At 38.8% G+C, this 22,642-nt stretch overlaps 1 protein-coding gene across 1 annotated transcript in view; it reads right to left on the minus strand.

Annotated features, from left to right (window-relative positions):
* Positions 1-18,149, minus strand: part of DNAH17 (dynein axonemal heavy chain 17) — a 224,254-nt gene extending 206,105 nt beyond the window's left edge. The window contains exons 1-2 of the mRNA XM_020966020.2: positions 17,951-18,149; positions 1,076-1,567 (exon numbers count right to left, since the gene is read on the minus strand). Of these exons, the coding sequence (XP_020821679.1) occupies positions 1,076-1,429 (354 nt within the window). The 5' untranslated portion in view covers positions 1,430-1,567; positions 17,951-18,149. The remainder of the gene's footprint in view (positions 1-1,075; positions 1,568-17,950) is intronic.
* Positions 18,150-22,642: the final 4,493 nt, after the last annotated feature.

Raw genomic sequence — 22,642 nt, forward strand, 5'->3', positions numbered from 1 at the left:
GAATGAGTAGGAAATTCCCTACATATTCAATAAGTTGATTGAAATAGCAGGATTTCTATTTCTCAACCAAACAGGAATTCTGGGGAAAACATCTCCCATCCATCAAAGGAAGCAGATCAGGTATAGTTCCTCGGTGAAGATGATTGGTTGGTCTGCTCAGAGAGATGCTGATGCCCCAACTACAGTGACTAGTCACAACAGTAACCGCATGAAAGTGAAAACTCAATTCAGGAAATCTTTATTAAGTGCTTATGCAGAAGCCACTGTGCTGTGGGATCATAGATACAAAGATTTTAAAAATTACACATCTTGGCCCTCAAGGAGCTGACATTCTCTTAAAAGAGAATATGGCAAGGAGATTGAGTGTTATAAGAGCAAAGGAGAGAGCCAGACAAAATGTTCTAGGGAAATTTGAGGAGGGATAGAATACTCAAGATTTAGACCCATGTAAAAACAGCATAGGCTCCATATAAAGAAGCCAAAATTATGCTGTGACAAGGTATGTCTCTAAGGGTTAGCTTTGAGGATGCTATTGTTCTAACTCAGGATATTTATCATAATAATTATAATAGCAAACATTTATATAACACTTCTAAGGTTTGTAAAGTGCTTTACAAATATTATCTCATTTAATCCTTACAACAACCCTGGAAGGTAGATGCTATTATTATCATCCCCATTTTACAGATGAGAAAACTGAGGCAAGCAGCAGTTATGTAACTTGGCCAGGGTCACACAGCTAGGAAATAAATGTCTGAGCATCATTAGTCTTTTTATACAGTCTTCCTAGTCTCCAAATTGAGAAAAATACAAGACATAACCAACATCCAAACCACTCTTGAATAACCCAGAAAGTGGGGTAGGGTTAAATACAACGGGAAGAGGAGAGAGGAATATGATGTCAAGTCTATAATCCTGTCAAGGGACAAAGGATTGAAAGGAAACACAAATGACCAAAAGTAGGGTTGGTGGTGATTTCGCCTTCAAGCTTGCCAGAAAACCAACCATTAAGTGATAAGCATATATTAATTACTGAAAGAATTTTCCAGCTTCTTAGACCCTTGAATGGACTTACCTCTTCTACTATAGCAATAAGCTGCTCCACAGGTGTATTACTTATGTCTCCATAGAGAAGGAGAGTCTGGTAGTTTAACTTGTTGACAGTTTCACGAGATGACTTTACAAAATAAGCCCCTTTGGTCTTGAGGGCAGATGGGAAGCCGATGCAGGGAATGACCAGTCCTGATTGATTGAGGGTGAACACCATAACTAGTGTGTCTATCTTTTCAAAGAACTCTATCAGCATGTTCAAATTCTCCTCACCCCCCAGCATCTTAAACCACTTATCTGGTTTGAACTTTAAGGACAGAGAATTATAAGATTCCAAATACATCACTCTTGGGTCAGTGGGAGGGTTTTGCATTGTCATCTTGGTTTGCTTTTATTCCTCAGGTTCCTCCTGAAATAATCAATAGACTAAGATGCTAGCAAATGGCACAGAGGCTACTTCTTGCTTCTCTCTGAATCAGTGATTTCATTAGGACTCATTCATTTGGAGGTCAGTTTCCTGTATGAAAAAATAGAAAATAGAAATGTCAGCTGTGTTTGTATTTTTTTTTTGGAAGGGGTGGGATATGAATGTGGCTGAAGAGATTGATATATGTCCCTTGCTGAATTTGGAAAGATAAAAAGCATCAACATAAGTACAATCAGATGAACTCTTATAATGAGAGCTGTAACTAGGAATTCTGTACCTGGAGAAGCAGCATGAAGTGTACCCTCAGCTGGGTGAGGGAGAAGAGACAAACCCTGAGAGATCAGCATGAGACTGATACATAGAGGAGAGAAGAGAAGTTTACGGTGGAGTGAGGAAGCTCACTGCACTATCTGGAATATTCCTATTTTAACTTTTTTTTTTTTTTGCTAACTGGTTAAGCTCTGTTGTTTTTATTCTTCTGAAGGAGTAAAAGTGCTATTAATTTCCTCTAAATTTGGCATCCTGGAGGAAAGTCCCAATCACCCCAGCATAGTTATGGTTATATTTGTAACGTATGAAAGGCCATGGTGGAAGAAACAACAACACCACATTAATCTCTTAATGGTAGAGGATTTCTGTAAATGTAGACCTACTAGCAATATTGCTTGGTCAAAGGCTGTGGACGTACAATTTAATGTCTTTTAGGTCATAGTTCAAAATTGCTTTACAGAGCAATTAAATCAGTTCGTAGGTCCAACAGTGTATTAAAATATCTGTCTTCTCATAGCTCCTCTAAAATTTGTCACTTTCTTTTTTTTGCCAATTTAGCCAATCTGATGCTGCTTCAGAGTTATTTAAATGAGCATTTCTGTGTCAGTGATTTAGAGCATTTCTTCAAATGGCTATTAATTGTTTGGATTGCTTCCTCTGAAACTGTCTATTCATATCTTTTGTTATTGTTACTGCTTGTTATTTATTCATGTCCAATTATTCATGACCTGATCGAACATAGAATGCCAGGCCCTTTTATACTGCACTATCTCTTGAAGTCTGTCCAAGTTCATGTTTGTTGTTCTCATGACACTATCAATCCATCTCAACCCCTGCTCTCCCCTTTTCCTTTCGCGTTCATTTTGACCATTTATCAATTGGGGAATGCTCTAATTCCTATAAATTTGACTCAGTTCCCTATATATCTTAGAAATTCTATCTTTATTTTTTCAAAAATTTATTTAGTATTTTATTTTTCCCCAGTTATATGTAAAAACAATTTTTAACATTTGTTCTTAAAACTTTGAGTTTCAAATTTTCTCCCTTCCCCCCTCTTCACTCTGGAAGGCAAGCAATTCAATATAACTTATATGTGTGTATGTATAAGTGGAAACTCATGGAAAACATATCCATAATTGTCATATTGTGAAAGAAAACATAGACAAAAAACCTCAAGAAAAATAAACTTTAAAAAAAAAGTATGCATCAATCTGTATTCAGATACCATAAGTTCTTTCTCTGGGGATGAATACCATTATTCATCAAAAATCCTTCAGAGTTGTCTTGGATTGTTATATTGCTGAGAATAGCTAAGTCAATAATAGCTGATCATCTTACAATATTGCTGTTACTTTGTATACAGTACATTTCACTTTGCATCAGTCCATGCAAGTCTTTTTCTGAGAGTATCTTGCTCATCATTTCTTATAGTACAATAGTATTCCATCATAATCGCATACCACAACTTGTTTAGCCATTCCCCAATTGATGGGCATGACCTCAATTTCTAATTCTTTATCCCCAGAAAAAAAGCTGCTATAAATATTTTTGTATATATAGGTCTTTTTCTCATTTTTATGATCTCTTTGGGATAGAGATCTAGAAGTGGTATTTCTGAGTTAAAGGGTATGCATGGTTTATAGCCCTTTGGGCATAGTTATAAATTGGTCCACAGAATAACTGAATCAATTCATAACTCCACCAACAGTGCATTAATGTCTCATTTTTCCCACATTCCCTCCAACATTTGTCATTTACCTTTTCTGTCCTATTAGACAATCTAATAAATATGAGGTAGAACCTCAGAATTGTTTTAATTTGAATTTATCCAATCAATAGTGAGTTAGAATTTTTTTTTTGCTTGGCTATAGATAACTTTGAGTACTTCATCTGAAAACTGATCATATCTTTTGATCATTTATCAATTGGGGAATGGCTCTTATTTTTATATATTTGACTCAGTTCTCTATATGTTTGAGAAACGAGCCCTTTATCAGAGAAACTTGCTTCAAAATTTTTTTCATAGTTACTACTGGTAACTGTATTTCCCTTCATCCTATTCTCCCAATTCCCATTTATTATATTCTTTCTCTCCTTTCACCCTGTCCCTCCTCAAAAGTGTTTGCTTCTGACTATCCCTTTCTCCAATCTGCCCTCCCTTCTATCATCCCCTCTACCCTTTTCTTATCCCCTTCCCCTCCTACTTTCCCTTTAGGGTAAGATATATTTCTACATCCAATTGAGCGCACATGTTATTCCCTCTTTGAGCCAATTCTGATGAAAGTAAGGTTCACTCATTTCCCCTCACCTCCCCCCTCTTTCCCTCTACTGTAAAAGCTTTTTCTTGCCTCTTTTATGTGAGATAATTTACTCCATTCTACCTTTCCCTTTCTCTATCTCCTAGTATATTTCTCTCTCACTCCTTAATTTTATTTTTAGATCTCATCCCTTCATATTTAACTCACACTTGTGCCCTCTGTCTATATATACTCCTTCTAAGTACCCTAATAATGAGAAAGGTCTTCATCTTCCACTGTAGGAATGTAAAACAGCTTAACCTTTTTATGCTTCTCTTGAGTCTTGTATTTAAAAGTCAAATTTATTCAGCTTTGGTTTTTTCATCAAGAATACTTGAAAGTCCTTTAGCTCACTGAATTTCCATTTTACCCCATGAAGGATTATACTCAGTTTTGCTGGGTAGGTGATTCTTGGTTGTAATTCTAGCTCTTTTACCCTGCAGAATATCATATTCCAGTCCTTCTGATCCTTTAATGTAGAAGCTGATAAATCTTGTGTTATCCTGACTCTGGGCTCCATGATGCTTGAATTGTTTCTTTCTGGCTACTGGCAATATTTCTCCTTGACCTGGGAATTCTGGAATTGGCTATAATATTCCTGGCAGTTTTCATTTTGGGATCTCTTTCAGGAGGTGATCAGTGGATTCTTTCAATTTATATTTTACTCTCTGGTTCTAGAATATTAGGACAGTTTTCCTTGATAGTCTCTTGAAAAATGATGTCTAGGCTTTTTTTTTTATCATGGCTTTCAGGTAGTCCAGTAATTTTTAAATTATCTCTCCTGGATCTATTTTCCAGGTCAGTTGTTTTTCTTTTTCTTTTTCTTTTTTTTTTTTTTGGCTAGGCAATGGGGTTAAGTGACTTGCCTAGGATCATACAGCTAGTCAGTGTTTTGTGTCTGAGGCCAGATTTGAACTCAGGTCCTCCTGAGTCCAGGGCTGGTGCTTTATCCACTGTGCCACCTACCTGCCTCAGGGTCAGTTGTTTTTCTGATGAGATATTTCACATTGTCTTCTATTTTTTTTCATTCTTTTGGTTTTGTTTTATTGTTTCTTGTTTTCTCATAAACTCATTAGCTTCCATTTGCTCTATTCTAATTTTTAAGGAATTATTTTCTTCAGTGAGCTATTGGACATCCTTTTCCATTTGGCCAATTTTGCTTTTTAAGGTATTCTTCTACTCCTTGGCTTTTTGGACCTCTTTTGCCATTTGGTCTAGTCTGTTTTTTAAGGTGTTATTTTCTTCGGTATTTTTTTTTTTGTGTGTCTTCTTTAGCAAGCTGTTGACTTGTTTTTCATGATTTTCTTGCATCACTCTCATTTCTCTTCCCAATTTTTCCTGTACCTCTCTTACTTGATTTTTTTTTTTTTGTTTTGTTTTATGTTTGTTTTTTTGCTAGGCAATGGGGTTAAGTGACTTGCTCAGGGTCACACAGCTAGTAAGTGTTAAGTATCTGAGGCCAGATTTGAACTCTGGTCTTCCTGACTCCAGTGGGGTGCTCTATCCATTGCACCACCTAGCTGCCCCTCTCTTACTTGATTTTCAAAATCCTTTTTGAGCTCTTCCATCGCCTGAGACCAATTCATATTTTTCTTGGAGGCTTTGGATGTAGGAGCTTTGACTTTGTTGTCTTCTTCTGAGTGTGTGTTTTGATCTTCTTTGTCACCATAATAACTTTCAACAGTCAGAGTTTTTTCCCATTGTTTGCTCATTTTCCCAACCTATTAGTTGACTTTTAATTGTTTGTTAAAGTAGGGCTCTGCTTCGAGTGCATTGTCCCAAGCTTCAGGGGTTTTGTGCAGCTGTTTTCAGACACACTTCTGGGACCTGTAAGTTTTCAGTTCTTCCAAGGCAGTATGATCTAAGGAGAGGTGTTCCCTGCTCTCCTGGCCTGTGCTCTGCTCTGTGAGTGACCACAAGCACCCTTTTTGGCTCTGAAACTGTGAGGAGTGTTCCCCTCCACTGTGGCCATAAGCTCTGCTATGCTAGTGCTCCTCCTCTCCCTGGGACTGCCACCCAGGACTGCGCCTCAGATCCGAGTATGGGCAAAGTAACAGAGTCCCGCTTCAGGGCTAGCAAAAAGACGCCTGCAATCTCCTCATGACCAATTGTTCCACCCCCTTGCTGTCTGTGCGGTGAGAGCTCCAGAAGCAGTTGCTGCTACTGCTGATTCAGTCACTCCCAAGGCCTGCTCCTGGTTTGCTGCGCAGGCACAACTTGTGCTGAACTCTCACCCAGGTGTGACAGACCTTTCCTGCTGACCTTCCAAGTTGTCTTTGGCATCCATGGGCTGAAAGGTCTGGAAACTGCCACTGCTGCCAGTGAGTCAGTCGCCCCGAGGCCTGCTCCGGGTTTGCTGGGGCCTGGTCTGCACTGGGGCCCAGTCCACACTGGTACAGCCTGTGCTAGACTGCTCTTCTCTCTCATCCTGGTGCAATGGACCTTTCCTGCCGATCTTTCAACTTGTTTTGCCTGGAAATTTGTTTCACTCTATCTTTTTGTGGGTTCTGCTGCTCTAGAATTTGTTTAGAGTCATTTAAAAAAGGCATTTGGAGGGGTTTGGGGGAGAATCCAGGTGATTCTCCGCCTTTACTCCACTATCTTGTCTCAGAAATGATATCTTTATTAGAGAAATTTGCTGTAAAGATTCCCTCCCCCTTCCCCAATTTTCTTCTCTTCTAACTTTAGATTCACTGGTTGTTAAACAAGCATGTATTATGTACTGGGCAATATGCTAAGAGCTATGGATATAAATACAAGTAAAAAGAAAGACAGTCCCTGACTTTAAGGAGCTGAAAAGCAGGCCAGGGTGGAAGGGTAGGGAAGATGAATAGGGCATGATTTTGAAGTCCAGAAAGTCAGGAACAGGGCTAAAGGAGGAATGGCCTGGACCCTTTCACAAAAAGAAGGCCCCAAAAGAAACTCACCAATGGGAGGACAGGCTTTGTGGAAGGATATTATTCCAAAGCAACCAGGCTGCAGGGGTGATAAGATGTTCCAGGATAAGGCTCCAGGAACTGTGGGAAGTTCTTGGATGAGACAGCACTAGAAACATGATTTTAAGATCCAGTAAGTGAGGAACAGCTAAGTGGTACAGTGGATAAAGCACGAGGCCTGGAGTCAGGAAGATCTAAGTTCAAATCTGGCCTCAGATACTTATTAGTTGTATGACCTGGGCAAATCATTTAACCCCTATTTGCCTCCTTATCTGTAAAATGGAGACATACTGGAGAAGGAAATGGCAAGCCACTCCAATATCTTTGCCAAGAAAACCCCATGGACTTGCCCATGGGGTCATAAGAAGTCAGACATGACTGAACAAGAAGTCAGGAACATCCCCATGAGGGGAATGAAGGGGCCTGGAGATCCTGGAATCTCTCAGTCTAAGATGCCTGGAAGAAGAAGGAGTGGTCTGCATCTACCTTCTTCTTGAAAATGATCATGGACAGAAGGAGAAGAAGTCTCAGACCTTGGCTAGTCATAAGACATGGATCTGGCTCTTTGCAGACTCATTTTACATCAGTTCACATACATCTTTTCATACTTCTCTGTATTTTTCATGTTTGTTGATTCCTTTTTTTAAGGTAAATGTCTTTTTATTATTTTAAAAAAATTTTATTTTTTCAGTTACATGTAAAAACAAATTTTAACATTTGTTTTTTACATTTGAGCTCCAAATTCTCTCCCTCCCTTCCTCCTCTCACCCCTCCTTGAGAAGGCAAGCAATTTAATGTAGATTATACATGTACAGTCATGGAAAACATTTCCATATTAGTCATGTTGTGAAAGAAAACATAAACCAAAAAATCTCCAAGAAAAATAAAGTTTAAAAAAAGTATGCTTCAATCTACATTCATAATTTCAATTCTTTCTCTGGAGGTAGATAGCATATGTCATCATGAGTCCTTTGGAATTGTCTTAGATCGTTGCTGAGAAAAGTGAAATCATTCACAGTTGATCATCATACATTATTGCTGTTACTGTATATAATGTTTTCCTGGTTCGGGGGCATAGCCAAGATGGTGGAGTAAAAGCAGTGACTTGCTTGAGCTCTCCCCTAAACCCCTCCAAATACCTGTAAAAATGGCTGTAAACAAATTCTAGAGCAGCAGAACCCACAAAAAGACAGAGTGAAACAAATTTCCAGCCCAAGAAAACCTGGATGGTTGATTGGAAAGGTCTATTGCACTAGGCTAGGAGAGGAGTACAGTTCAGCATGGGTGGCAGGCAAAGACGAGGCCTCAGTAAACCTGGAGCAGGCCTCAAGGGACTGAATCACAGGCAGCTGTGGCAGTTTCCAGACTTCTTAACTCACAAATGCCAAAGTTCATTTAGAAGGTCAGTAGGAAAGGTCTGTGGCTGTGGTGAGAGAGAAGCTCAGTCCCAGCCCCAGTCCTGGTGTGGCCCCAGAGTGGCAGCTCTTTCTGGAGCTTTCAGCCCCCCAGACTGAGGGGGAATAGAGTGGCTGATGAGAGAAGGATTGCAGGGATATCTTTGCTGGTGCTGAGGCAGGATTCTCTTGATTTGCCCATGCTTGGATCTGGGTTGCAGTTCTAGGTGGTGGTCCTGGGGTGAGGAGGAGCATTGACATGGTGGAGCTTGTAGTGGCAGTAAAGAAGAAATCCTCCTCACAGTTCCAAGGCAGAAAAGAGTGCTAGTGGTCACTCATAGGCTGGATCCCAGGCCAGGAAAGGAGCAATACCCTCACCCTTGATCATATCACCTTGGAGGAACTGAAAATTTATAGGTCCCTAGAACTATCTCTGAAAACAACTGCACAAAACCCCCAAAGCTTGGGACAGTACATTCTCCACACTGGAAGCAGACCTGTACCTTAACAAAGAGTTTAAAACTCAAGTAATTGGTTGGGAACATAAGCAAACAGTACGAAAAAAAGGCAGACCATAGAATCTTACTTTGGTGACAAAGAAGATCAAAACATACAACCAGAAGAAGACAACAAAGTCAAAGCTCCTATATCCAAAGCCTCCAAGAAAAATATGAATTGGTCCCAGGCCATGGAAGAATTCTAAAAGGCTTTTGAGAAGCAAGTAAGAGAAATAGAGGAAAAACTGGGAAGAGAAATGAGTGATGCAAGAAAATCATGAAAAACAAGTCAACAGCTTGCTAAAGGAGACCCGAAGAAATACTGAAGAAAATAACACCTTAAAAAATAGACTAACCCAAATGGCAAAAGAGGTCCAAAAAGTCAATGAGGAGGAGGATGTCTTAAGAAGCAGAATTGCCAAATGGAAAAGAAAGTCCAAAAGCTCACTAAAGAAAATAATTCCTTAAAATTTAGAATGGAGCAAATGAAAACTAGTGACTTTATGAGAAATCAAGACATTGTAAAACAAAACCAAAAGAATGAAAAAATAGACGACAATGTAAAATATCTCACTGGGAAAACAACTGACTTGGCAAATAGATCCAGGAGAGATAATTTAAAAATTACTAGACTACTAGAAAGCCATGATCTAAAAAGAACAGCCTAGACCTTACCTTTCAAGAAATTATCAAGGACAGCAGCTAGGTGGTGTAGTGGATAAAGCACTGGCCCTGGATTCAGGAGGACCTGAGTTCAAATCCAGCCTCAGACACATAACACTTACTAGCTGTGTGACCCTGGGCAAGTCACTTAACCCCATTGCCTAAGCATAAAAAAAAAAGAAAAGAAAAGAAAGAAATTATCAAGGAAAACTGCTCTGATAGTCTAGAACCAGAGGGTAAAATAGAAATTGAAAGAATCTACTGATCACCTCCTGAAAGAGATCCCTAAAAGAAAACTCCTAGGAATATTATAGCCAAATTCCAGAGTTCCCAGGTCAAGGAGAAAATATTGCAAGCAGCCAGAAATAAACAATTCAAGTATTGTGGAAACATAATCAGGATAACACAAGATTTAGCAGCTTCTACATTAAAGGTCTGCAGGGCATGGAATATAATATTCTGGAGGGCAAAGGAGATAGGTTACAACCAAGAATCACCTACCCAGCAAAAATGAGTATAATCCTTCAGGGGAAAAAATGGAAATTCAGTGAAATAGAGGACAAGCATTCTTGATGAAAAGACCAGAGCTGAATAGAAAATTTGACTCTCAAATACAAGACTCAAGAGAAGCATGAAAAGGAAACAGGAAAGAGAGGCCCCAGCACACAAAGCCAGTGACCAAGAAGCTTGGGTCAGTGCCTCCTGAGCTCTGGCAGAAGAGCTCAACTTTTTTTAAGCCAGGAAATAGGCAAATACCATGAGTAAAAAAGCAGAAGCAGACAATGACTTATTATGGGGACAAGGGAGATCAAGGCACAAATTCAAAAGAGGACATCATTGTCAATACACCCCCCCTCAAAGGGGAATATGAGCTGGGCTCAAGCTTAAAAAGTCTTCTTGGAAGAGCTCAAGAAGAATTTTAAAAGTCAAATAAGAGAGGTAGAAGAAAAATTGGGGAAAAGAAGTGAGAGGTATGCAAGAGAGAGTCAATAGCTTGGAAAAGGAAGGACAAAAATTAGCTGTAGAAAACAAATCCCTAAAAAAATACAATTGGCCAACTGGAAAAAAGTATACTAAAAAAAGCAACTTCTTAAAAAGAAGAATTGGCCAAATGGAAAAGGAGGCACAAAATCTAATAGAAGAAAACAATTAATTAAAAATTAGAATTGGGCAAGTGGAAGCTAATGACTGTATGAGAGATCAAGAATTAGTCAAACAGAAACAAAAGAATAAAAGAAAATAGAATAAAATGTAAAAAACCTCAGTGGTAAAACAACTGACCTGGAAAATAGATTCAGAAGAGACAATTTAAAAGGTATTGGTCTACCTGAAAACCACAATGGAAAAAAAAAAAGCCTAGACAGCATCTTTCAGGAAATCATCAAGGAAAACTGCCCTGAGGTCCTATAACCAGAGGGTAGAATCCACCAATCACCTCCTGAAAGAGATTCCAATATTGTAACCAAATTCCAAAATTACCAGATCAAAGAGAAAATACTGCAAGCAGCCAGAAAGAAACGATTTAAATATCATGGAACCACAGTCGGGATTATGCAGGACCTTGCAGCTTCTACATTAAAAGACTGGAAGGCATAGAATATGATATTCTGTAAAGCAAAGGTGCTTGAATTACAACCAAGGATCAACTACTTAGGGAGATTGAGCCTAATCTTTCAGTGGAGGAGATGAACATTCAAGAATAGAGCACTTCCAAACCTTCCTGATGAAAAGACTAGAACTCAGCAGAAAATCTGATTTTCAAATACAAGACTCAAGAGAGGCATAAAAAGGTAAACAGGAAAGAAAAAAATAACAACATGTTATTAATAAGGGCAAACAGTTTACATCCCTACAAGGGAAGATTACACTTGTAACTCTTGGGAACTGTATTGTTATTATGACATTTAAAACGGTATACATAGACAGAGGGTATGAGTATAAGTTGGTTTTGATGTAATGATAAAAAATTTAATTAAGTGGTGAAAAGGGATTACAGCACATGAAAAGGTACAAAAACCTACAGAGAAAGAAGGGAGGGAGATGAGCATTGTTTGAATCTTACTCTCATCAGATTTGGTTCAAAGAGGGAATAACAATCAGGTATAGAAATCTAACTTACTCTGTAGAAAGTAAGGGGGGAAAGGGAAAAGAAAAAGGAGGAGTGAAGAGAAAGGAGGGAAGAAGTAGTAAGGGTAAAGGGGAAGAAAAGGGAGGGGCTAATAGAAGGGAGAGCAGACTGAGGGAGGCAGTGGTCAAAAGCAAAACTCTAGTGAGGAGGGAGAGGGAGAAAGAAGAGACAAAAACATAAATGGGGGGGATAGGAGGGACAGAAGGACACAAATAGTAATTATAACTGTGAATGTGAATGGAATGAACTCTCCCATAAAACAGAAGCAGATAGCAGAGTGGATAAAAAACCATAATCCTACAATATGTTGTTTACAAGAACCACATTTGAATCAGAGGGATACACATAGAGCAAAGGTAAAAGGCTTTAGCTGAAGTAATAAAAGCAGGGGTAGCAATCCGGATCTCAGACAAAGCAAAAGCAAAATTAGATCTTATCAAAATAGATAAGGAAGGAAACTACATCCTGCTAAAAGGTACCATAGACAATGAAGTAATATCATTACTAAACATATATGCACCAAGTGGTATAACATCCAGATTCTTGGAGAAGTTAAGTGAGTTACAGGAAAAAATAGATAACAAAACTATACTAGTGGAGGACCTCAACCTCTCCCTCTCAGAACTAGATTAAATCTAACCACAAAATAAACAAGAAAGAAGTTAAGGAGATGAATAGAATTTTAGAAAAGTTAGATATGGTTGACCTCTGGATAAAATTGAATGGGAGTAGAAAGGAATATATTTTTTTTTCAGTGGTACCTAGCTCCTACACAAAAATTGACCATATGATAGGGCATAAAAACCTCACAATCCAATGCAGAAAGGCAGAAATATTAAATGTATCCTTTTCAGATCATGAGGCAATAATTATTACGTGTAACAAAGGACCATGGAAAGATAGATTAAAAATTAATTGGAAACTAAATAATCTAATCCTAAAGAATGAGTGGGTCAAACAACAAATCACAGAAACAATCAACAACTTCATCAAGAGAATGACAATAATGAGACAATATACTAAAACTTATGGGATGCAGCGAAAGCAGTTCTTAAGGGAGGTTTTATATCTCTAAATGCTTACATGAATAAACAGAGAAAGAGGAGATCAATGAATTGGACATGCAACTAAAAAAACTAGAAAAAGAACAAATTAAAAATCCCCATTAAGTACCAAATTAGAAATACTGAAAACCAAAGGAGAGATTAATAAAATTTAAATTAAGAAAACTATTGAACTAATAAATAAAACTAAGAGATGGTTTTGTGAAAAAACCAATAAAATAAATAAACCTTTGGTTAATTTCATTAAAAAAAAGAAAGAAAAAAACCAAATTACCAGTATCAAAAATGAAAAGGGTGAATTCACCACCAAGGAAGAGGAAATCAAAACAATAATTAGTAACTATTTTGCCCAACTGTATGCCAACAAATTTGACAATCTTAGTGAAATGAATGAATATTAACAAAAATATAAATTGCCCAGATTAAGAGAAGAGGAATTAAAATACTTAAATAACTCTATCTCAGAAAAAGAAATTGAACAAGCTATCAATGAACTCCCTAGGAAAAAATCTCCAGGGCCAGATGGATTTATAAATGAATACTATCAAACATTTAAGAACAACTAATGCCAATACTATATAGACTATTTGGGAAAATAGGTGAAGAAGGAGTTCTACCAAATTCTTTTCATGATATAAATATGGTGCTGATACTTAAACAGGAAGAATCAAAACAGAGAAAGAAAATTATAGACCAATTTCCCTAATGAATATAGATGTAAATTTTTTAAATAAAATATTAGCAAAGAGACTACAACAACTTATCTTGATGATAATACACCATGACCAGGGAGGATTTATATCAGGAATTCAGGGCTAGTTCAATATTAGGAAAACTATCAGCATAATTAACCATATCAAGAATTACAAGTATCATCTTCCCATGTAGGAATGTACACAGTTTAATTTTACTGAGTCCCTTATGTTTTCTCTTTCCTCTTTACTTTTGTATGCTTGAGTCTTTCTTATATTTGAAAGCCAAATTTTCTATTCAGCTGTGATCTTTTCATCATAAATGCTTGAAAGTCCTCTATTTCATTGAATATCCATTTTCCCCCTTGAAGGATTCTTGGTTGTAATCTTAGCTCCTTTGTTTTCTGGAATATCGTATTCCAAGCTCTTGGATCCTTTGATGTAGAAGCTGCTAAATCTTTTGTGATCCTGCCTGTGGCTCCACAATATTTTAATTGTTTCTTTGTGGCTGCTTAAAATAGTTTCTTCTTGACCTAGGAGCTCTGGAATTTGGCTATAATATTCCTGGGAGTTCTCATTTTGGGATCTTTTTCAGGAGGTGATTGGTGGATTCTTTCCATTTTTATTTGACCCATTGGTTCTAGGATACAAAGGCAGTTTTCCTTGATAATTTCGCAAAACATGATGTCTAAGATATTTTTTGGATAATGGCTTCCAGGTGGTCCAATAATTCTTAAATTATTGCTTCTTGATCTATTTTCCTGGTCAATTGTTTTTTCCAAAGAGATATTTCACATTTTCTTTTATTTTTCATTCTTTTTTGCCTAATTGTTTCTTGATGTCTCTTGAAGTCATTAGCTTCCACTTGTTCAATTCTAATTTTTAAGGAATTATTTCTTCAGTGATCTAATTTTTAAGGAAATATTTTTTTCAGTGAGCTTTTGTATCTTATTTTCCACGTGGCCAAGTCTACTTTTAAGGAGTTGTTTTCTTTAGTAAATTTTTGTACATCTTTCCCCTTTTTGTCAATTCTACTTTTTAAGGAATTCTTCTCTTTAGTGGATTTTTGTACCTCTTTTACCACTTGGCCTATGCTGTTTTTTTAAAATGTTGTTTTCTTTAGCATTTTTGGTGCCTCCTTTACCAAGCTACTGGTTCTTTTTTTCATTATTTTCTTTCATCATTCTCATTATTTTCCTCAATTTTGTCCTCTACCTCTCTTATTTGATTTTTAAACTCCTTTTTGAGTTCTTTCAGGAATTCTTTTTGGCCCTGAAACCAATTCACATTTTTTTCATTGAAGCTTTGGATGTAGCTATTGTGCCTTTGTTGTCTTCTTCTAAGTTTGTATTTTGATCTTCCTTATCACCCTAGTAACTTTCTTTGATCAGGTTCTTTTTTTGTTTGCTCATTTTCCAGCCTATTTCTTGACTTCCAACTTTATGTTAAAGTTGGGTTCTGCTCCCAGGGTAGAGGGGGTACTGTCCAAAGTTTCAGGATTTTTGTGCTGCTGTTTTCAGAGTTAGTTCTAGGGGTCTTGGAAGTTTCATTTCTTCCAAGGTGGTATGAACCAAGGAGAGGTGTGGCCTGTGCTTTCATCTGTGAGTGACCACGAGCACTCTTTTCCACCCTGGAACTGTAATAGGTCCCCAGCTCCCTTGTAGCCACATGCTTTAATGTGCTAGTGTTCCTCCTCACCCTGGCATTGCGACCCAGAGTCCTGCACTCAGTGCTAGCAAAGGGTCCTCTGTAATGTCCTTTTGAACAGTTTTCTGACTCCCTTACTGTTTCTGGGCTGAGAGCTCTGGAAGCTTCCCAGTTAAGTGGCAAGGTCTGCTGCTGGCTTGTGCTAGACTGGGCTCCTCTCCCACTCCAGTGGGAGACAGACCTTTCCTGTTAGCCTTCTAAGTTGTCTTGGGCTAGAAAATTGTTTTACCCCATCCTTTCATTGATTCTGCTGCTCCAGAATTCAATTAGAGCTGTTATTTTTAACAGTTGCTTGGAAGGAAATTTGGGAGAGCTCAGGTGAATCTCTGCCTTTATTCAGCCATCTTGTCTCCACCTCCCATGTTCATTGATTCTTACAGGCAAGACAAGGTAGGTAACAAACATTTATTAAGTGCTTGGAACATGCCAGGCACTGTGCTAAGCAATGGGGATACAAATACAAGCAAAAAGAAAGATATTCCTTGCCCTCAAAGAATTTACATTCTAATGGAGGAAGACAAAAAATGAAAGAGAACTGGAAAAGCAGGGGGAGGGTGACAGGTACCCCTATGACAACATGATAGCAAAGTCCGTATATTCAGAAGAACAATAAGGAGGGAAATTAAGCAAGTTTGACTTGGGCTTTTCTCCAAGATGGAAGCCCCTCAGAATACTCAAGAGGGGGAGAAGAGGGTTGGCATGGTAGAGAAATATTGCGTGAGAAGGCCCCAGGTGTTGATGGAAGTTCTAGGATGAGAGGATAGCTCAGTCAGGATGCTAAAGTCTATAGGGTCCCAAGGGAATCAGCTGCTATGTATATGATCTGGCATCCCAGTCATGTCACTTTCTTCCCAGAGTCATTCTCTCTCTTCGTAGACCTCTCCCAGAAGACAATTTGAAGCTGTATGTCTTCTTTATCAAAGATAGAAGTCCCTAGCCCAAGATCTCTGTTCTTTCAAGCTCTTGCCAACCCTTCCCCCTCTCCCCACCTTGATGAGTAAGCAATCTTCATCAATGAGGAGAATCTCATCTAACTAGGCTTTAAATCAGGGTTTACAACTTCTTTGTTGATGGAATTGGGTGAGAGGCAATACTGTAATAGGAGTGGCCTCTACCTCCAGAATTTACATGTGGCCCCCATGACTCATGTTACCAAAGGAAAGCAATTTCTGGAACAGAAAAGGAAGGAAAGCTACCATGTTAAGTTGTGGAGGCTTTGATTTGTAATATTCTCCGTGGATTGTTTGCCCCTACCCAGAGGTATCTTGGAAATCTCAAAATCTGCTTTATGTCTCTCACAGCCCCATGCTTCTGCAAGCAACAGAAGGTACCAAGGTATTAAAATTGTGTTGTTGTTTGTCCTTCAGTTTTGAAGAGGACCAGTGTCATAACTGGGTGATGTCTTGACTTGCACATGAATTGAATTTAAGTGAGGCAGAGTTGTATTAAGACCTCAGCCTCACTCTCTCTTTCAGAGTCATCAGAGTCCAGTGGCAAGACAAAAGTCAAGACAACTGGTGATGGCCTGGGATACAGTAGATGACCTTGGTGTCTTTGATGTCTAAGCACTCCGCAAGCTCTAAGTACTCCACAGCACCTGCTTTAGCTGACTTCATGGCCATTGGAACAAATTGTCCTCATCTGGCCATTCTGCTGGGAGAAGTCTTCACGTGCTTGGGGTAGACATCCCCCTCACTCACTGATGGGTTTGAAGCCTTATTTAGCTCATCTGACGAGACAATTTTACTGGGATGTGGCTGCTACACATGTTATAGCTTCTTGGAGCCACAGGTGAGTGGTGCAGTGGATAGAGCACTGGCCTTAACCGCTCTCACGGATCCCAGGGGTCATTTCAGTATTAGCCAATGCCTGCTTATCACTACCATCATCACCATTTTTCAACATGATTCTGTAGGATTCTCTTGGTTCAGAGATACTTTACTATTTGGTCAGCAGCAGTCACTTTTCCTATGTAGCTCCACATTCCTAATGGCTACAATGAGCCTCCCTGGAAACTTTTTCTATCCTGTTGTGGTTTTTTCTCTCCTTTTTGTGAAGGCATCCTAAAGACCCATGGCATTACAGAAAAGGACTCCTTAGCTATCTTCATAAAAGACTAGGCTCTTTTCCTTTTGGTACATGTCTGTTACAACATCTTAGTATCTAGTTCAGTGACCAGTTTAATAACTTTTACCCAAGAAGGTCCCAAAGAAATGGGACATGGCACAAGCAAATTGGGATTATACTACTCGTCAAGAAAAGTAGACTTACTGTTTTGTTGTGACTTAACTGTGCCTGTAGAACCCCTAACACTATCATCATCTGAGCCTGAGAACTTTTGTCTTTGATAACCAACCTGCTGGATTAGGTAATAACACCATTCATATTCACCAACTTGGCACCAAGCAGCATAAAAACCAGACTAAAATATGACCTAAAGTAATTAGTGGACCTCTTCCAGACCTATTCAATGTGGGAAGAATGGGTTACCATAAGTATAGATGTCTGAAGGTAGCCAGTCTATAGAGCACAAATGCATTGGGCATCTTAGTGGCCAGACAGAAGAATATATTCTCTTTAACTGAACCTGAGGAAGCAAACACTAAAGATTTCACAAAGAAGGGCCCTCTTTCTCTGGGGCCTTGGTTTTCTTATCTGTGAAATGAGGAACCGGACTATATTTTCTTTAAGTTCTGTTCTAGCTTTGACATTCCAGGGTTCTGAACCATCCCAGTCCTCCTGGCCCTGGATTCCCAACATTGGTCCCCTCTCCTTATTGTTCCGTTAGCTCCAACCCCCTTTCATCATATTAAAAAGACACTCACCAGTCCCGACAATTTGGTCAAGTAAATTGCATGGATGTGTTATCTGATAGACAGACCCCTTTTCTATCACAGGTTAAGAAAATAGCTAGTGTTCTTTGTCTTCTCTCTCTCTCTCTCTCTCTCTCTCTCTCTCTCTCTCTCTCTCTCTCTTTCTCTCTCTCTCTCTCTCTCTCTTTCTCCTCTGCTCTTTCACCCTTTCCTCTAGCTTAGACAGTACTAACTGTCACGGAACTTCCAGAAGCTTCCAGTGTGGAACCCAGAGGGGTTGTCACTACAACATTTTCCTTAGCTACCCATGAAAATAACAACACTACTGCCAAAGTTTAAAAAAAAAATTAGTTGCTGACACCAGTGGGGTGGGGACAGGGTAGATAGGGTAGATATAATACAATAAATTATCATAAAATAATTTATTTTTGTCTCTGAAATACATGAATAATTTTGTGGATTTGTTTCTTAAAATAGTTGCTACATATTTAACTTCCAAATTATGTTTTGCATCCATACTTTGATGGATCTATGTTCTTATCAATGTGGGCACTCCTTTATAAGTGCTGATACTTTTTATCCGGTATGATTCTTATCCATCTATTTTCACAAATATCCCATAAATCATCTGATACCCATACCTGGAGAGTGTCTTTCACTTCTTTTTAATAGTTCAAAGATACCAGTACAAAAGTAGGGCTATCCATCTGTTATATTTTGCTCCCACTACATGATCAGCCCACCTTCTTTCCCAGTCTTTCATGTCCTTGATGATGCCTTTTATACAATTTCTCATATGGCCTGGATAACATACTAAAGCCTACTTTTAACTGCCAATTGGTCAAAAAGCATTTATTATGATCCAGTGACACTGGCGTCCTTGCTGTTCCTTGAATAAGATATTCCATTTCTTGACTCCAGGCATCTTCTTTCACTGACTGTCCTCCATGCATGGAATGGTCTCCCTTCTTCATCTTTATCTCCTGGCTTCTCTGGCTTCCTTCAAGTCCCAGATAAAATCCCATCTTCTACAGAAAGCCTTTCCTGATCCCCTCTTAATGCTAGCACCTTCTCTCTGTTGGTTGTTTCTAGTTTATCCTGTATATAGCTTGTGTGTACGTCATTATTTGCATTTTCGCTCCCTGCTTCTCAAGAACACTGGGACATAGTAGGAGTTTAATAAATGACATCTGACTGACTGGCTGCCAGACACAGTGCAAAGTGCTGGGGATGCAAAGGGAGATAAACTCATCCGAGGATCCATTGATTAGGTACTGCAGTCAATCAGCAAATCAACAACACAGAGATAAGTTAATTGCAGTTTTATTAAGCTCAGAGTACAGGCTCAACTGATCTTAAGAGTCAGTAAGCCCACAGCATCAGCTTCAGCAACCTTATATAGAATGTGAATACATGGGGCAGCTAGGTGGTGCAGAGGATAGAGCGTTGGTCCTTGGAGTCAGGAGGATCTGAGCTCAAATCCAACCTCAGACACTTGACACTTACTAACTGTGTGGCTCTGGGCAAGTCACTTAACCCCATTGCCTAGCCAAAACAAAAAATGTGAATATAGAAGATGCATAGAAAAATGGAATTTTACAGAAAACAGCAGGGGAAGATAAGGGTATACATGTATGGAAACAAAGTAACAGAAAGAGGAAGATAAGGACCCCTGCCAGTTGTTGAAAATGGAAGTGTGGCTCGTGTCCCAACCTTGATTTTACAGGCAGTGTGACTACTTAGCTTCTAGGAACAATGTCTGGAAGCTCAAAATACAGATTAGGGCAGTGTCCTCTTCTTATCATAATGGTGACAAGAAATCTGAGCCAGAGTTTCTTTCTCATCATAGTCTTTCTCTTATCACATTGATGGCAAGAAACCCAACCTTCTTTCCCATTGTTTTTTTCTCTTATCATAAAAGAAAGGTTTTGGTGAGTTTTTTTTTAAACATCCCATTCCTCAATAAGCATACATTCTAATGGTGGTGGTAGGGAATGACATGTAAATGAGAAAACATGCAAATAACATATAATATATCTACAGAATAGATGTGAGAAAATTAAGAAAGGCCTCCTGCAGAAGGATTTGAATTGAAATTTGAAGGAAACAGGGATGCTAGGAAGTGAACATGAAGAGGTACAGCAGTCCAGGAGTGAGAGACAAACTGCAGAAGCATGGAGATGGGAGATTGAGTGGTCTGTTCATGAAATAGCAAGTAGGCCAATATAGTAGGACTACAGAGTGTGTGGAGAGCAGTAAAGTATAAGAAGACTGGAAAAGTAGTAGTGAAACTTTAGCAAAATCTGAATATTGGCTGGGTTAAAAGGCAAGATACTGAAATGCAAAAGGAAAAGCCTTCAAGTGGAAAATGGATATTCACAACCCACTCAATTGTAGGTGAAGAGGCCAATGAGACAATGAACAAGGCACAGATTTCATCCATACCTTTGTCCCTAAACACACTTTTAATAAAATCCCCAAAGGAACCAGAGAGGTTGAACCGAATTGAAACTGATGACCCTGAGGTAAGATGGGGTTTACTTAGAGAAAAAGCCTTTGGGGCAGGAAACAAAAATTTATTCAATACAAATTTACTACCCAATCAAGATTTTAATAACTTATCCAAGACTCCCAGGACAGTCTCTTCCTTTCTCAATGAGTTCAGTACCTGGCTCACTGTCTTTCTCTTTATCTCAACTCCTGAAAGGGACTGGAGAGGACAGGTCAATGTAAAGCTGAATTGGCTGACCAAAGGTTGAGGGGCCAAACAGGGGACTTGTGGCCAAATGAGATAATATTTGTGAAGTGCCTGGCACATAGGACATGCTAAATAAATAGTTGAGAGCCATTCAATTATGCACTAGAAACAGCCCCCAGAGTTCCCACATGATCAATCAGAAGAAAGCGAAGAATATCTGAATTCTATGTACAACCCACTTTACACTGGGAAGAGCTAGTTTTGGAGGGACTATAGGAATAAAGGCACACTGATACACTGTCTATGGAATTGGAAAGCAATTTGGAATTATTTCAATATAATGATAAAAAAGGTCCATATCCTTTGACCCAGAGATTCACTAATAGACAAATATACCCCCAAGGAGGTCACAGAGAGGAAGGTCCCATATAAACAAAATATTTATGGTAGCAAAGAGTTAGAAACAAGACAGAAGCTGACCAATTGCATGATGGCTGAACAAACTTTGGCACATGATTATAATGGAACATCATCACAAGAAATGATGAAAATGAAAATGAAAATGAAAAATTTGGAAATATGAGAAGACTTATGTGAACTGATGCAAAGCATTTAGCAGAACCAGGGAAATAATATACACAATAGCTACAACAACAATAACAACAGAAACAGCAACAAAAACCTAAGGCTGTGAAATTGTAATACACAAGTTTGGCCTCAAAAAGAGACAAGAAAATGTCATTTACCTCCTTTCTTTGCAGAGGCAGAGGACTCAAGGTGTAGAATTGCATATACTATTAGATGGTTGCTGTGTTGGTTACTTTTGCTGAACTGCATGCCCTTTTTATTTCTTGTTACCAGGGATGGCATACTGGGCAGGGGGAAAGGGAAAGCTATATTTAAGTCAAATGAGGCATTTTAAGCAGTTACTATGTCCTAGGCACTGTGTTAAGCACTTGAGATACAAAGTAAGATAAGTAAGTAAGGAGCTTGCAGTCTAATGGGGGAAACAATATTGTAAACAATATGCAAACAAGATGTATACAGGACAGATGGAATACAATCAACAGAGGGAAGGCACTAGCATTAAGGGGGATCAGGAAAGTCTTCCTGTAGAACATGGAATTTTAGCTGGAACTTCAGGGAAGCCGAGAGTTGGAGATGAAGAAGGAGAAAAGTCCAGGTATGGGGGACAGTTAGTGAAAATGCACAGAGCCAGGGGATGGAATGTAATGTGGGAGGAACCGCAAGCCAGTGCTACTGGATCACAGACAACGTAGGGGTTGGGGGAAAATGGGAGAATGAGGTACAAGAAGAGTGGAAAGGTTGGTAGGGTCAGATAGTGAAGTGCTTTTAAAAGCCAAATAGGGTTCATATTTGATTCTGGGGTGATAGGGAGTCACTGGTACTTATTGAGTAGGGGTGTGTGTGACAATGGTCAGACCTCCATTTTAGGAAGGTTATAACATTAAGACAATAGGTTGCAATGAAAATTTTAAAAGAAAACTAAAGACAGAGAAGGAATGATAAAAAAGCCTAGGAGAAGATAGGATCAAGGCACAATAGAAGGGTTCTGCTCACTTCCCTTTGCATCAGTTCACATAAATCTTTCTAGGTTTTTCTGAAAGCATTCTGCTTGCCATTTCTTATATATAGCACAATAGTATTCCATCACAATCATATACCACAACTTGTTCAGCCAATTAATGGCTGAATTACCATTTTTGCCACCACAAAAAGAGCTGCTATAAATATTTTTGTACAAATAGGTCCTTTTCCTTTTTTTTTCTTATCTCTTTGGGATACAGACCAAGTAGTTATATTGCTGGGTCAAAGGGTATGCACAGTTTGATTGCCCTTTGGATATAGTTCCAAATTGCTCTCCAGAATGGCTAGATCAGTTCACAATTCTACCAACACGGCAATTTTCCAACATCCCCTTCAACATTTGTCATTTTCCTTTTCTGTCATATTAGCCAGTTGGATAGGTGTGAGGTGGTACCTCA

Source organism: Phascolarctos cinereus, unplaced genomic scaffold, assembly GCF_003287225.1.
Source record: "Phascolarctos cinereus isolate Bilbo 61053 unplaced genomic scaffold, phaCin_HiC Scaffold_5;HRSCAF=322, whole genome shotgun sequence".
Classification (NCBI taxonomy): Eukaryota; Metazoa; Chordata; class Mammalia; order Diprotodontia; family Phascolarctidae; genus Phascolarctos; species Phascolarctos cinereus.